The sequence below is a fragment of the Caenorhabditis briggsae genome (assembly GCF_000004555.2).
Source record: "Caenorhabditis briggsae complete genome, chrIV, whole genome shotgun sequence".
Taxonomy (NCBI): Eukaryota; Metazoa; Nematoda; class Chromadorea; order Rhabditida; family Rhabditidae; genus Caenorhabditis; species Caenorhabditis briggsae.
Window position 1 is genome coordinate 6,302,422 of NC_013487.2, and position 16,294 is coordinate 6,318,715.

At 36.4% G+C, this 16,294-nt stretch overlaps 2 protein-coding genes across 2 annotated transcripts; both read right to left on the reverse strand.

Annotated features, from left to right (window-relative positions):
* Positions 1-1,818: 1,818 nt before the first annotated feature.
* Positions 1,819-2,839, reverse strand: CBG19861 (the record flags this gene model as incomplete). The annotated part of the gene is made up of 6 exons (XM_002633783.1): positions 1,819-1,892; positions 1,943-2,140; positions 2,183-2,387; positions 2,435-2,532; positions 2,576-2,688; positions 2,739-2,839. 6 exons carry the CDS (start codon positions 2,837-2,839, stop codon positions 1,819-1,821), a joined length of 789 nt encoding a protein of 262 aa, XP_002633829.1.
* Positions 2,840-8,017: 5,178 nt separating this feature from the next.
* Cbr-lntl-1 lies at positions 8,018-13,497 on the reverse strand (the record flags this gene model as incomplete). The annotated part of the gene is made up of 8 exons (XM_002633782.1): positions 8,018-8,125; positions 8,381-8,493; positions 9,089-9,143; positions 9,888-10,214; positions 10,264-10,350; positions 11,659-11,775; positions 12,766-12,866; positions 13,485-13,497. 8 exons carry the CDS (start codon positions 13,495-13,497, stop codon positions 8,018-8,020), a joined length of 921 nt encoding a protein of 306 aa, XP_002633828.1.
* Positions 13,498-16,294: the final 2,797 nt, after the last annotated feature.

Genomic DNA, 16,294 nt, shown 5'->3' on the forward strand with positions numbered 1-16,294 from the left:
AAATAGTTTTTTGCATTTTTCGCGTCTGCAGGCCCCGGATGTATAAGAAAGGAACAGTTTGCGGTAGATACGGTAACTGCAAGTGTTTAAATCCTATTTTCCGATTTTTTGAACCCTGGACCATGCAATACCAAGGCTTTTTTTTTGCTCAATTTGACGTTTGAGATCCCCCGAGTCTGGTGAATGTTCAAAGTTAATGGTGGTCTTAATTTTTGTTTTAGTAGGTTCCTCTGATCCTTTTGGATATTTTCAAAAACATTTCGAACACCTGATGAAGAAACTCCAAGTCTTCTAGCCACATCAACACGTGCACCCCATCTCGAGAAAAGTCGCGATCATGGGTTGGTGTGGAGAAGTCTTCATAATTCTGAACAAAAAACAAAATGATACCAAATGATATAAATCTTTCTATTAGTTTCGAAAGTTTTCAAAATTATTCTTTGGCGCCGGGCCAAGGAGCTCTCAAAAAAACGTCCTATCATTATCGGCCACCCTGTATATGGATCGCAAAGCAGAGATAAATACCAAGAATTTTCTTTATATAATCGTCTGGAAAAATAAAGAATTTTAATGATTCCTCGCTAGAAATCACAAGGATAATTTTCAATATGTTAATAATTGATAAAATAATATGATTATTGAGAAACAATCACCGAAAAGAAAAAAAGATAAATGAAAAAAATAGGCGGCATTTGAGTGACCTATTTTTCCCTCACATCTCCTGCCGACTTAAACTTAGATATATGTATATATGAAAAGTATCGAAATTCAATTCTGCACAAGCCTCCTAATCTGCTGAGTGTCAGACTTAGCAAATTTTCAGTGGGTAAAATATAATGATAAAACTTTTTGAAAATCCATAAATTTTTTCAGAAATAACAACTAAAGCCAACTTCCCGATCGAAAAATCGACTTGGACACGGACAAGGATAAAGTGTAGATGGCAATTACATCAAGCCGGGAGGCGAAAACTTTTTCTTTTTTAAGTTTCTTTTTTTTGTATGTACATTTTTTTCATCATTTTTTGTATTAGTTTTCATAATTGTTTGAATAAATAAAATTTTCTCATTAAACTAGTCTTCCAAAAAAAAACAAATTTTAGGCGAACCCAAGGCAAAGGTGGAAGGTTTTAGGCGAAAGCTGGGCGAAGTTTTGCCAGCTTTTGAGCGACGTTTGGGCACCTTCTGGGAAAATCCTAAGCGTAATCTGGCCAAACAGCGCCCAAAAGACGACAGCCACAGCCGACTAGAATAAGTAAACGTTTTCCGTCATAATCAGTGAGATACAACAAGACTATTTTGAAGAAATATTTATCACAGATGACATTTGACTACATGGAGGATGTGTACTTTTCAAAAAAAAAAAATATTCTTGAAATAAATATTCAACAATTCAAAACAAAACAATACATTATAACTAATTTTTAAAATGTTCGCGAAACGAAAAATATATAATCTTCCTTATATATAAAACACTACACGCGTCTGTCTGTCCCGGTGCCAGGCTGTCTACTATTGAAAAGTTTGAAAAATAAATATAGATTTACGTGACCCTTCAAGAAAAAATGAGCGACGAACCAGTATAAGACTAGATCATATGCGCACCAGCTTTCTGGTTAACATAATTAATTTATTAAAAATTCTTGAAACGAAACTTTTTTCAATTCAAATCCTTTGAAAGTTGTGTGCATAGTGGCCTTATATTTTCAGTCCGTTCTCTGATAATCTCAAAATTAGTACTTAGTTCAGGTTCTGAAAAAGAAAAGTCTTTGAAAACGCTAGAGTTAAATCGTTTTATTAGAGTTTTTCAATATTAGTTCTACTGAATATCTTGAGCAGTCGTGTTGGTGTTCACATAAAAGTAGTCGGCAGACATTCCCGAAAGACGAGCATCTGAAAATTCATAAAAATACATTTTTCCAACTTTTTCGAAGACTGCATACCATCTTTGATGGCTTCCAACGCAATATCAAGCTGAGCGGCACAAACTGTCGATTTTCTCATCTCCAAAAATGTAGCACTCTCATTTATACAGTTCACAAGTTGATCTCTACAATCCGTGTATTCTTGATTGTATCGTTCTTGAGGTAACATCTCCAAAGTACACACCATATGGTTATAGGCGCAACTGGTGATAGGTTCTGAAAATATAATTTTGCAGCTTTGCCTATTTTTTGACCTACTTCTGAACCCAGCACATTCTTTGTACAGTTTGTTGTATTCTTGAATAACAGTCTGATTGAGTGCTGGATGAAAACCAATTGGGTCTTGTTTTGGTTTTTGGCTCTTTTGAGAGCTGTCTCCGAACCATTGAACTAGATGACAAGCGGCATGGGTTGGAATTTTAGTGCATGTTGATGGAAGTCTAGGAGTTCTTGTCATGGCGCGCTGAAATTTTCAATTGCTCATCTTAAATATTTCGAAAGTCTACTAACTTCAAGGCAATTACAGAACTCCCAGTCGCAATGTTTTTGGAATCCATAGTAGTTATCGTAGCAGGAATCGTGAACAGCACAACAGTGGTTTATTTCAGCTGAAATTTCAGATACACGTTTATAGGTAAATTTTGAACCTACGCATTTTCTCATTACAACTAGTTGCAATTACTCCATGCGAAGCGGCCATCTGGAGATCGGTGGATCCGCAAAACCATGAGTCTCGATTCACTACCGTTTTACTTGCGTAAAGACTAAAAAGTTGGTTTTGTTGCGTTTTCAGAAAAATAGATGCATAGCTTACAGTATTTCAATCGGAGTCCAGACATCTCTTGTGGGGCGGTCCAGAAGTGGAACAGCAGAAGAAATGGTGATAAGTAGGAAAATCGAGAAAATTATTTTCATTTTTCAAGCAATTTGCTTTCAAGATTTTCTAAAGCGAAAATAAACTACAGATTGGAACGAGAAGCATACAAAGATCACGTTTATGAAAATCCTGCTTTCAAAATCAGAGACTGTCGGAAAAACTTCAAAAGAATTCTTTATAGGTTAACTGGAACTGACATTTTTTAATTTTGGTCAATCACTTTTTTCATAAAGTGATTTGTGTCTTCAAACTTTCAGAACAGTTTCGAAACATAGGTTTCGAGAAACAAGAGACATAAATTTTCAAAAACTCAAACTTTACAAATATCCCTGTTTCACTAATACCACTTTAACAATAGTTCCACCACAAAGCCAATTTGTGATATGGTGCATTATCATGATACGACTGATTTCGCAGTTAAGACGCGTTCTCTGTAGAACTCAACTTCAGGCCTATTATCCACTGTACAGAAAAATTCAAACTTGTTTTTTTCTGGCTGATTTTTCATATATTGCATGTTTATGGACTTTTAAGGTATATGAAATATAGTTTGTCCCACCTGCAAAAATATGGTCGTGGGGTGTCTAAAAACATTTTTTTTTCAAAAGTGAAATAACGATTAGGTCTTACTGTATAACGTTTTTAGGCACTATTTTGAACATTTATTGTATTGGCACTATTTTTATATTCTTCCATCTTCCCTGGAAAAATTTTAATTTTTAGCAAAAAAGCTATTTTTGGACCAAAAAATGAAAAAAAAATACGAGCTCCAGAAATACACGAAGCCGATGAGCACGGACGAAACTTTGCCAAAATACTACCCATCTAGAATACTATAAGGTTGAGCGAAAAATCTTTGTAATTTTTTTGGACCGTCATATCTCAGCTTTGATTTAACTTTTTATCATTCTGTTTTTTCTATATTATAGTACCAGTTGTGCATGCTTAAAGGTGGGGGGACATGAAAAAAATAATGTTCTCGAAATTCCGTTCAAAGATGCCCCTCGAGGAGTTGAACTTGTGAAGGCGATGATTGAGGGTGCGGCGCCGCTACCGACTGAGCCACGCGGGCAAAGAGAAAGCGCACGCCCGATTGCATACATAAAGGCGAGGACGACAGATGTACGCAGAGTGACATTAAGCGTTGTACACCGTGACGGTAGAATGCATACTCTAGATACAAAAAAACTACGAAAAATCTCCTGTCCCCCCACCTTTAAAAGATTTGTTAAAGTTACCGATGGCGTTCATAAAGACCGAGAATTCGCCCAGAGACCAAAATGCTCTCAGGGGTGCTTTTATGTTCGGGTTTCTCCAACGTCACAAATGCTGCGTAGCTTATCGTAAATTGTGCACAGTGTTAGGCCAGAACTATATGTCCTACCCTACAATAAAGTTTTGGTTCAAAAGATTCTCCGAAGAGAACTACGATCTCGAAGGTCTGGCCTACCACGTGTTGATCTGAACGAGGATACCTCTAGGGCGCTAGAAGAAGAACCAATAGCAACGTCACGCGAGCTTGCAGCAAGTCTCAACCATCCTCGCAGAACCATAATTGGTCATCTTCACGAGGCTGGAAGGGTACCAAAGTTTGGCCAACTCCCCCCTCCCCTTGTGACTGATTCACTAAAACCATTGCGTTGCGACTTGGCACATTCTCGGCTTACTATCAAACGTAGCATCAATTGGGTTGAGAATATTATCACTGGGGACGAGTAGAAAAGACAAAGGGTCCCGGCCAAGGAAACCGCAAAAACGGGCATCAAAGGAGAACTTCACGAGAAAAAAGTTATATTTTCCATTTGGTGGGACAGTGAAGGCGTTATCTTCGGAAGACTTCTTCTAGACGGCATCACTATCAATGAGGACCTCAACAGCACTCTAATGGAAATAGCAGTCCAGGCTTATCGATTAAATTGCCCGAAAAATTCCAGCTTGTTGATTATTCATGACAACGCAAGAACACCCACTACTTTGAAGACCTGCCAAAAGCTCCAGATGCTCGGTGTCAAGATCTTTTGTCATTCACGTATTCACCAGACCTGGCCCTAACTGAATAGCAAATAATCCGTTCCTTGAAAAATCTCCTTGTTAGGCAAAAGTTCCATGATAGAAAGGATGTAAAAAGGTGGTTGGATGATGTTTTCGCTTCCCAGTCTACCGAGCTCTACGCTAATGGAACCGCTCCACTTCCATCGCGTTGGCAAGAAGTTATGTACACTATTGGTGAATATATCACACATTGAATTCCGTGTTCTTTAAATAAATTTTGTTCCGAAAAAAATTCAAAAAATTACAAAGACTTTTCGCTCAACCTAATACATCTAGTAAATTTGAAGAAAATCGGTGAGGGTCGCTTTTGGTCGAATTTTTGTTGCCATGTATTCCCCCACATGGTGAAACCTCATTTTTTCGCCCATTTTGGACGCATAGGGGGCTCAGGTTTATATTTTATCCCAAAACAGTTTCTAGTGTATTTTTAACAAAGAATCTAAATTTGATGTTTAATTTTATAAAATAATGGAAATTTTTTTCAAGACGTACAAAAAATACCTTTTTTGCAAAAAATTAAACTTTTTCCAAGGAAGATGTAAGAATATAAATATAGTGCCAATACAAAAAGTGTTCAAAATAGTGCTTTAAAAAGTTATACAGTAAGACCTAATCATTATTTCACTTTTGAAAAAAAAAATTTTTAGCCACCCTGCGACCATATTTTTGTATGATGAAAAATCCCGTTCTCTTCCTGTCCTTTTTTCTCCGTTTCAAGTTTTTCTTAAATATAATCGATCCGAAAATTCGATCCAAAAATTCAATAAGGAATTTGAAGGTGGTGTGCGGTGAAAATTTTTATTGCTTCATTTTGTGCAGAAATCCATGTAGAGAAAAAATTTAAAAAAATACCTTCATTGAGAAAAACGGCATCGAAAAGTCAAAGTTGTATCTGGTGGATTAGCGGCCAGGTGAGCGTTTTCTAGGCCAACTGCCGGTAAAAGCGCACGAAATTCGATTTTTTATTGATTTTCAGTGTTTTCTCTGGCGTTTTTAAAGGTTTCAAAGTTTTATTGTTAATTTCCTCCCAGGTGTGTTGTGTGTGTGCTTTCATGCGCGCTCTGTTGCAGGCAGCGTTCCAATTTGGGACAGTTCGACTCCTTACCAGTTCGAACTTGTAACAGTTCGATTCTGTCCGCGTTCTGTTCTGGTACGTGTGCGAAAAAAGGACTGTTCTGAATTGAATCAGTTCGATTTTAGGTCTGTTCGAATTTGAAAACGTTCGAATTCGTCGTACCCCCGGAAAAACCTGACAAAAATCAGAGAAAACACTGAAAATCAATAAAAATTCGAACTTCGCGTGCTTTTACCGGCAGTTGGCCTAGAAAACTCTCACCTTGCCGCTAGGCCACCAGATAAAACTTTGACTTTTCGATGCCGTTTTTCTCAAGGAAGGAATTTTTTTATCTCTTTCTTTATTTTTATGGGAATCTACATGGATTTCTGCACAAAATGAAGCAATAAAATTTTTCACCGCACACCACCTTTAAACGAATATTTCTTGGTTCCTGTATTCAACTGGCAAAATATTTTAAGTATTACGATGAACATTTTTTGATATACAGTACCAGTCAAACCAGTCAGTACCAGTCAGTCAGAAAAATGAACTTTTCAGTTAATTTTCGGTATTTTAAAGAGTCTGAATCTCTGTTGTCAAGTTTCCGATCACTTTGAAAGCTTTGGAGGATGTTCTGTGAATGCAAAATTTTCAATTTAGGTCTGTTTTATATTTTCCAAAATTTTTAAGTGTTCGGAATCTTGACAGCTGAGCTCCAGACTCTTGAAAACGCGCCGAAAGTCGACTGAAAAATACCTGTTTGTACCTTATTAACCGGTACTGTAGCTCACTGCTTGAGGGTAGTTCTGAACATCTCAACCAACATCGTTACTTGCTTTTCGTTTGAATTTACATATATTTTGTTAAAATATTCTGAAAATCAAAAATTTTTCAGTACAACATCAATTGGACAAAACTGTTCCAAGAGTGTTCCGAGCCAACCTACACCATCTTTGAGTCTAAGACAAATGCTGTGGTTTTGGAAAGCTCCTATGAACTACAACTCAAAAAACAAGTTCTTTATTTTTTTTTTATGTTCTCTGTCCTTTAAAAGTGGGGAAAAGGGGACAAAAAAGTAATTTCTTAAAAGTTCTCCTTCTTTAAGAAACGAATATCATTAGGCTGAAATTCCAGTTTTTGAAAATATCCCTGTTTCACTAATACTACATTAAAACAGTGTCACCACGAATCCAATGTGAGCTTAAGATCTTTATCATACTCAACTTTTGATCAGAAGTCACAAGAGAGCTTCTCATTATTCCCACCTTTCAAACTTGACACGAAAAAGTTCATCGAATTCATAAAAACGGAAACTTCGTGTAGTTGCTGTTTCAAAAATTTGTTAAAGGTGGGGGACATGAAAAAAATAATGTTCTCGAAGTTCCGTTCAAAAATGCCCCTCGAGGTGTTGAACTTGTGGGGCGATGATTGAGGGTGCGGCGCCGCTACCGACTGAGCCACGCGGGCAAAGAGAAAGCGCACGCCCGATTGCATACATAAAGGCGAGGACGACAGATGTACGCAGAGTGACATTAAGCGTTGTACACCGTGACGGTAGAATGCATACTCTAGCTACAAAAAAACTACGAAAAATCTCCTGTCCCCCCACCTTTAAAAGATTTGTTAAAGTTACCGATGGCGTTCATAAAGACCGAGAATTCGCCCAGAGACCAAAATGCTCTCAGGGGTGCTTTTATGTTCGGGTTTCTCCAACGTCACAAATGCTGCGTAGCTTATCGTAAATTGTGCACAGTGTTAGGCCAGAACTATATGTCCTACCCTACAAAGAGAAAGCGCACGCCCGATTGCATACATAAAGGCGAGGACGACAGATGTACGCAGAGTGACATTAAGCGTTGTACACCGTGACGGTAGAATGCATACTCTAGCTACAAAAAAACTACGGAAAATCTCCTGTCCCCCCACCTTTAATGTGATGCAGACTGATCTCTTCCTGGTTCTTTGAATTTATGTTTATTCACTGTTACCGGATATTTTCGTATCATCAAAAAACGAGACAAAGAGATAATGGGGCGGGGAAGAGAAAAAGTAAAGCAAAAGCCAGGGAGAGAGTTGATAAATTACATTTCTTTGCATAGAAAATGATTTAATAGCGACGAGATGAAGAGGATCCCAACGAGAATTCATTGATACGGACTTTTTGTTCGATACCGTAACGGAAGATGCATTGACCACGTGTCTCGTAAACTGCCGCCTGAAAAGAAGACTAATTGAAAAGGAACACTATTTATGCGATCATTATTGAACAAATTGTGGACAAAGTTTTGAAAGTTTTGTGAAACTGTAATTTTCGAAAACAATTTTGTAGTTGAAAACGATTCCAACAGGCTCTGCCGGGCCCTCAGCAGCTAAAAGCGTCGGCCACTGCTCGTTTTTAAGTATATTTCTTATAGCGATTAGTCAATTCTCGGGATTGGTTCTAAAGTTATTTTTCCAATCTATAGCTTACCGGTCCATCAAATCGGAATCCTTTCGCAGTGTAATCTGGCATTCCACGGATGATATCGCAGATATTTCCCTCGAGAATCGTCACCAAACTGTTGTTCTCTTTCAAGTTGGTTACTGAAAAAATCGGCTATTTGGAACTAAATAAAATCTTCGTGTTTGTTTCCTTCATACCGGGATCTCGAGGCAAAAAATTTTAGAGTCATTTTTTGAGAGAAAATCGGATTTTTGGAAACGTTTTATCAAAATTGTGTTGTTTTCAGCTTTAAGAAGGGTCCTGGGTTGAATTTCGTACTTTAAAATGATCATTTTGACAAAAATGTTTCAAAAACCAACAGAAAATTTTTGAATTTTTCGGAACCCGGGCCGACGGGACGGGCCGGGCCGGGATTTAGCAAGTATGGTTTCCTTCATTTCATCCATTATAGTTTATGAAATTACTTATTTTTGGCCACAAGAATTGCTTAGCAACGTCACCCTATGCTTCTGTTACTTTTGAATGTTTTGAAACAGAAACTTTTTAAAATCCACCTAATTCTCACTTCCCCTTCTTTCTCCACACATTCAATCGTTTATTAGTGGTGTTGGTGTACTTCAGAATTGTTGAAAAGAGACAGTCAAGGACTCTTGACAATTCATTTCACATTCAAATCGAACGGAGAAACTTGTTGAATGGGACAGAAATTTGCATAAAAAAGGAAAAAGGACTCACTTGTCACCAAAATTTTGCCGCTTAGTCGATTCTCGATGCGGAAATCACGGGTTACCTGTAAATGGGTTGATTTATTGGGAGAATTTAGAGAGAAAGGTCTTGGATTCGCTACACAGATTTCAAGAGGACTATCAGAAGGAACAATTCATTAAATGTTTTAAGGAAAGCTTGAAACCGGAAATGTTTGAAGCAAATTCACATAAACTTTAATAGATAAATCGAAAAATCTGAGCAAATCCTAGTTGTCCACCGGCCTTGCAACTATGGGATAAATCGTTTTTTTGGAAACTTCAAGAGATTTCTCCAGGTTTTTATAATTTTTTTTAAATATAGAATTTACGAAATATTTTTCACTAAAAATGTACAAATATTTAAATTTCGAACAACACAATGCCGAATCATAAAAATTGTCTAACATAAAATTTTTTTACTGTTTCTCATATAAGAGGGATCAAATTTCAAAATTTTCACGTTTGAGAGAAAATATTTTTAAAAAAAGAGAAATATTATGAGAATTTACACATTAAAAACAACGATTACATAAAAGTTATTTTTAAATGGGAATTCTCGAGAAAAATATGACGCAAAAATCAAATCACTGAGTTGTTCTGCAGAACGATTCTGTGAAGAACACAGTTTTGAATAGAAAAAAGAATTTCAATTTTTTTTGCGTGAGCACAGTATTTTTCAAAAAATTCGTTTCGAAACTCCAAACGTGAAAATTTTGAAATTTGATCCCTCTTATATTGTATTCAAATGTTTCGCTTTATACTGACACCTTTGAATCAAGAATACTTACAATGTCTTCAATAATAACCAACTCGGCAACAGTCTCAGCCCCAGGTGGAACCTTAACACAACTATCCACTCCCCATGTCAATTCTTCTTCAGAAGTATTCTCTCCGATATGATTCAACATCACTTCTGTTGTGAATCCAGCATTTGCTTCCACCACTTCACACGGAGTTTTCAACTTCAATGAAACTTCGGCTCCACGACAGACTCCTTTCTCAATTATCACGGTAGATGAACTACGGGTGGCTCGTTCAGTCTTGAACGAGTATTCCTGTTCTCTTTGGGTTGTGTTGGTGAATGTAGTCTTGAAGATGACCTTCTCATCTTGTTTCTGAAAATTTATTTTGTTAGAGTGTGTTCAGTAGAGTAAAGAAGCTTACCGAGTCGACAACATTTGTCTTAGCTCCAAGGATGGTGTACGTTGGTTCCGAGCATTCTTGGAACAGTTTTGTCCAGTTGATGTTGTACTGAAATTTGTGAATTTATTTTTAGAAACGCGACATTCGATCAATACATAGTCTTGCGGTTTGAATGTTTTATAACTATCATGAAACAGTGACCTAGTGTTACGTTTAGTTTAATCAGTATCCCTGACTTGCATTGTTCCGTGGGAATTGTACCTCGCCACTTCAGGTGTAACTCGTAAATCAAGAAGGCACTGATGGGGAGACCTCCCAATGTTGCTCTACACACCCCCAACACTTGTCTCTTTACCTTTGACACCTTCGTGCCGACATCATTCACATTTACACTTTGGGATAGAAGAGAGGTAAAAGGTGAACACTATGTTAATGAGTAGCTGGGCAGGAGTAAAGTATTAGGTGTGCTTTAGGGTTCTTAAATTTGTATAGTTACCAGCCTGTTTCCCGCGACTCTGGTGCTTCAAACAACTAGCTGGTGCGCCTTCGGCGCGGTTCAAACTTTTTCTTTTACTCGTTCATCGTTTTTCATTTATTTATCATAAGAATGATCATAGTGGGTCACTATTAGTGGCTAATTTACCGTTTTTTTCTCTAATTGAAAGCTTTCTATTTCTCAACCTTTCTTCCAGAATTGGACCAAAAATGGAAATTACCAGTAGTAAAAAAATAACATCTCAACAATAACCGAGTAGAAAAACTGCGCGAAATGCTATTAGAGATTGGGCTTCTATTTTTTAAGCACTTTGGAAAGTGGACTTCTATTAGAGGTAGGCTTTTCTATGTTACGAAAAAAGTTCTGCAGAGAATAGCACATTTTTGTAAATTCAGGTTATTGCTAAATTTCTAGAGAATTCTACTTGATTTAAAAAATTTGGATCCCAAAATTTTCCTTCCCAACAACCGAAATCCTAACAAAATCTTAACCCAAAAACTCTGCTTTTGTTCCATCTCATCAATTTATTCAGTCTTTCTCGATTCTTCAAAAGCGGGACCTCATTGTATTCGAATAAATGAAACCATATGGCGGCTCCCCTGGGTGATTTTTGTCATTTCCTCTCTCTCTCTCCGCATGAGCATATTCTCTTCTCCCCTCTCTGCTTCTACTATTCAATTCATTACTCTTTAGACAATCTCGTTGGATTAAACACACACATGGGACACCCCATTCTCTTTCTTTTGGACTAACTATGGCTGTTCCGTTTAAACCTATCAATTTTCATGTTCAATTTCCGAGGGAAGGTGCCAATTTCCCGCCATTTCCGTAATTGGATCGACGATAAAAGCAACGGAAGAAGGGGGGAAATTGAGCAGAACGGCGTTACTAATTTAATAGTTTCTCTAGAGAATACTCACCGATAGATACTTCTTCTTAATTTTTCCCTCTGCTTTTGATTTTGTCACATCGAACATTGTCTTTGCCCAGTTGTTCACCACCTCTTCCAGATCGATTAGGTCGGATTTTTTGGCGTCCTGAAAAAAATGAAAAATTATTTTGAAGATATTGGAGTCAACAAAAAATTGTGGAGAAATTTCTGTTTCAACAGTGTGATATTTGGAATCTTATTCTGATGTTTCCTGATTTACTGTGAAAAAATAACAGAGGGTGTGGTACTTCGAGCAATTTTAGGGCAATGTGTTTCTCTATTAAATATACTAAAGTTCCTCAGATCGCATGTCAGATCTGTAATAGTTCGCCACCATGTATTTTGAGCTCAATTATCTCAACTTCTGTAAGAAATAACAAAAATCAGTCAACTGATAAATTGTTTGACATAATATCAACAATATTTCTAAAGCTTGCAGATTTTTGATATCTCTTATAGAAATAGGATTTTTGAGCTCAAAGAGAAAGTACAGGGAGATAATCTATAGCTCCATTAAAGGCATGAAGAATCCTCTAGAGCTGAAGCCACTGACTCCTTTCTAAAATGTCAAATTTCTGAAAAAAATTCGTGTTTCATGGCATTGTTATTTAAATGAATTGGTTAGAATTCTATTGACTAAATCTTTTTGCGAGCGAACACCAAAATATTAAAGCAATAGAAAGATGCTTATCATTCAGTCCACAATTTTTCGATCCTTGTAACTTTTTAAAACTGTGGATGTTTTTATGATTTCAATGATAGAATAGAGCGCTAAGCTAGCTCAAACTTCCCGGCAATTAAACTTTTCAGAAAATCTGTTATGAGTTTCCAGACCAAAATTTCAAAGTTCTGATAAGTGTCTTGTATAAAAAAAATATTTTGAAAGGTCTTGATTTTTGAATCTAATCAATTTAATCTAACCCCAAAGTTTGGAGGATTTGTTCATAAAAATAATTTCACAGTTTTTCAAGACTTTTTTTTAAAGATTCACTACAGGTTTCCGGTCTTCAATAGTTAAACTACGGAGTGTGCTAAAAACTAATAAAACAGAATATTTGATTCTCAATATAATTTTTAATATGAAAAAACGACTCACATTTCCTTTAACGAAGCTCTGTGGCTCATTTGCTCTGTTCGATTTCAGCATCTTTTCTTGTTCCGGACTGAACGCTGGTGCTTTTTGTGGAGAACAGCAGCCTGTAAAAATCATTGATAATCTTTGACCACTGATGACCAATGACTCATGATGACATGGATTTCAAAATATTCACAAATGAAAAGTGTCTCTCCCCTTTTTTCTCTCTAAAATCAATATTCCTCTCTGCGTCTCCCTTCTCCCTACACTATTTTCAGAGCAGATGAAAGTGGCGTTGTCGCTCTCTTTCCTTTATCTCTCATGGCTCCCCTCAACTACCGTAACCCTCTTCTCTGTTTCTCTAGCTACCTCTTAACCGGCATACACTCTCGTACTAGGATTGCTAACAAAATACGTGGCTAAATATGAATGTATGTAGGAACCGTGGGAAAATCGACGGAAATGAAACATTCGGGGTGTTTGTATACAACAGCTATGGAAGCCCCGAAATGGAGGAGAATTCAGAATAATTAGACGGAAAAGGGACGAGGAATGGAGAAAAGGTGAAGGCTACAATTAGGCAGCCAAAGTAAGAAGAAGAAGAAGAAGGAAAATTGGGAGAAGGTAGTGAAAGTTTAGACCTCAAAAATACCGGAAAATTTTTATTCTAGTGGCATTGAGAAATCGAAGAAATTCTGGAGAAATTGGGAAATAATTTTGGAAATATTCTAAATACTCACTTTCAACACTCATAATTTTTTAGAACTTCGAGAAAATTTTCAAAAAAAAATTTGGCTGAAAATGAGCTATTCAACAATTCAAGGCTGTCTTTATACCGATGAAAATTTTTAATATTGCTAATCAAAACAAAATTAATCAGTTGAGGAATTGAGCAGAAAGTTTCGAAATTTATAAAAACTAAGGAATATTGAGCATGATTTCGAAACCTTCCGTTTTTACATGTTTCAAAACCTAGTTTGAAATGACTCAAATTTTAAAAACTCAATTCTTTGAAACATTTCCACTTGAGTCAAGTTTTGGGATGGAAAAGTTCAAAATCAACTCGAAAACCCATTCGTTGTGTATTGTTTATAAATGAGATTACTGTACTCTGAAGTGAGATGAGAGAGTGTGGAATTAGTAGAAGACGCAGAATCAGAGGATTTGGCACGGTACAGTTGCAACACGCAGCACCAAACAATCAAATTTGTAAGCTGAATGAAAAAAGTTTAGAGAGTATGGGGAGAGCAGGAGACGCAGAGATTTTTTTGTAATATTTTTTATGCAGGAATTTTGTTTTTGCTTCGTTTTGCAAACCGGAGGATGATTCATAAGCTAGAAATTTTTCTCCAATTTTTTGTAAAACTTTCAACATCTATTCTTTCTATTTAAATTTCATCAGTATACCAACAAATATTTTTTTTTATAATTAAGAAGATACTGTATTTTTTATAACATACCAAACATTTTGATTCAGGGAAAGAAAAAGTCGATGAGTGTGGCTGTTGACAAACAGGAGGAGTCTCTGAATCCAAACCGCCGTTTCTCTCTTTCAGACTCCGCCCACTTTGTATCGCTGCCACCCAATCGTTGATGCCCACGAGACGTCGCCTCTTCTCGCTCCCCACTTTTATTTTTCATTCTTCGAGAGCTCCAGGGATGTGACTATATATTTTAAGCTTGGTGTTTGTGTTAGGCTATAGGAAATTAGGAAAATTATTACGATTTGGAGTTTTGTGTTTTTCGAAAATAGGTTATATGTATGAATTTTCTGATTAAATTTTTGTCAAATAGTTTTTTTATTTTATTCAAATATAAAGTTTTTCCTTTTTTCATCAGTTAACCTAACGCAGTTTTCCGTAAATATCAAAGTTTTGAATGTTTTTTTTTTTTTAGTCAATAGTCAATGGGAATAGATTCTATTTTTTGCTCGCCAAGCTGGACCAGATTTTCAGGGCCCAGGATTTTTCCCAAATTTTTTATGACAGTCCTTTCTTAGAGAGTTTTTTCATTTGGCAGAAAACTCATTTCTTTTTGTTGACCACAAAAATTATCTCTAGACCCTTCTTGTTGCAGAATTCAACTTCCCAATTTTTTTTATTCCAAAGAAACACAGTTTCAAAAACATTTTATCAGATAGTGCTTTAATTTTTACTGTTCCTCTACACTTTTACTATTCCTTTACTATTCCTCTGTCTCACAGTTGGATCACTTCGATGAAATCTGCTCATAACAACATCTGTTTTCATACTTTCTCAAAAGTTCCTGAGCTAACTTTTTTTGTACAAAATGTGCAGATTTCATGCTTGGACTCTTTTTAAATCATTCTCTCAAGTCTTCGATTTTTTGGTGCGATTATAACTAATCAAACTCTAACAGGTTTACTTGTTTTTTCAGGAGATATTCTCAGAATTAGTCACGTAGTATAGGTTTCGGATGGCACCGATTTTTTCTGTCGTCCTCCACCCCAGGAATTGCGTAAAGTTTATGAGTCAGAACGGCACGGGAAATGGAATGGAACAGAAGAAGAAAAGGAGACACAATGAGTCGGAACGGCTGTTCTCCGGAAAAGAAAAAATAAGGGAATAAAGTTGTTAGGAATCATAATACGCTTCAACTTTTGAGTTTCCAGCAATTTTTTTAAACTCCCTAAAGAATTACTTTCGTTAATTAATAGTAACAGCTACAGTATAAGATAGAAGTTTATTAATTTTACTTATCTTCAGATGAAAATAAGTAATTTTGTATGCTTACAAAATATTTTACCAGGGTTTGATATTTATTGATCAGAAGAAAATATGGCACAAAAGTTATAACGGGAGTTCTAGATAAAATCCCTAACGAGATGAACCTAGAGAATGGGGAAGAAAATGGTATACATGTAAGGCAGGCAAGATATTTTTAAAAAAAGGGGAAAAGGTAAGCTAAAACCGGGGGATGGAAGATTGGATTAAGGTAGAAAATTGACCGGGAGTTAAAAATTGGGGAGTATTCCTTACAATTGCATTCCAAATAGGGGCGGTGGTGAAGAAGAAGTCATCGGTACATTTATCTGAGAGAATAAGGGTCATAGGTCTCCTAGTACAGTCGGAAATTCTTAAGAAAGAGGATAATTCTGGCATATAAGAGGCGTCACTAATCATTTTGTAAAGCAGCATAAGTTTAGATTTAAGTCTACGATGTCTGATAGAGAAGAGGTCAAGTTGGGAAAGACGATCTTGATAAGAAGAGTATGAGATATTGCATTTCTGGAAGACTTTACGGGTGAAGAAACGGAGTGGTGATTCGAGTTTTTGAGAGAGTTTGGAATTGGGGGGAGGAGAATAAATTAGGGGGGAGGAGAATAAATTAATATAGTAGACGTTAATAAAAGCAATTAAAGTTTGTAATTAAAATTTGGCATATTGAACAAAAATAGAGCTTAGATTTTGTAGTTGACAACTTTTCCGTACAGATTAACCCAACTGAGATATAGAGCTTGGAAGTGTCAGGACTCTGAATTCTGTGTGATTTCCTGGAAGTTAGTTAGTTTCAAGCGATATATCTCTCT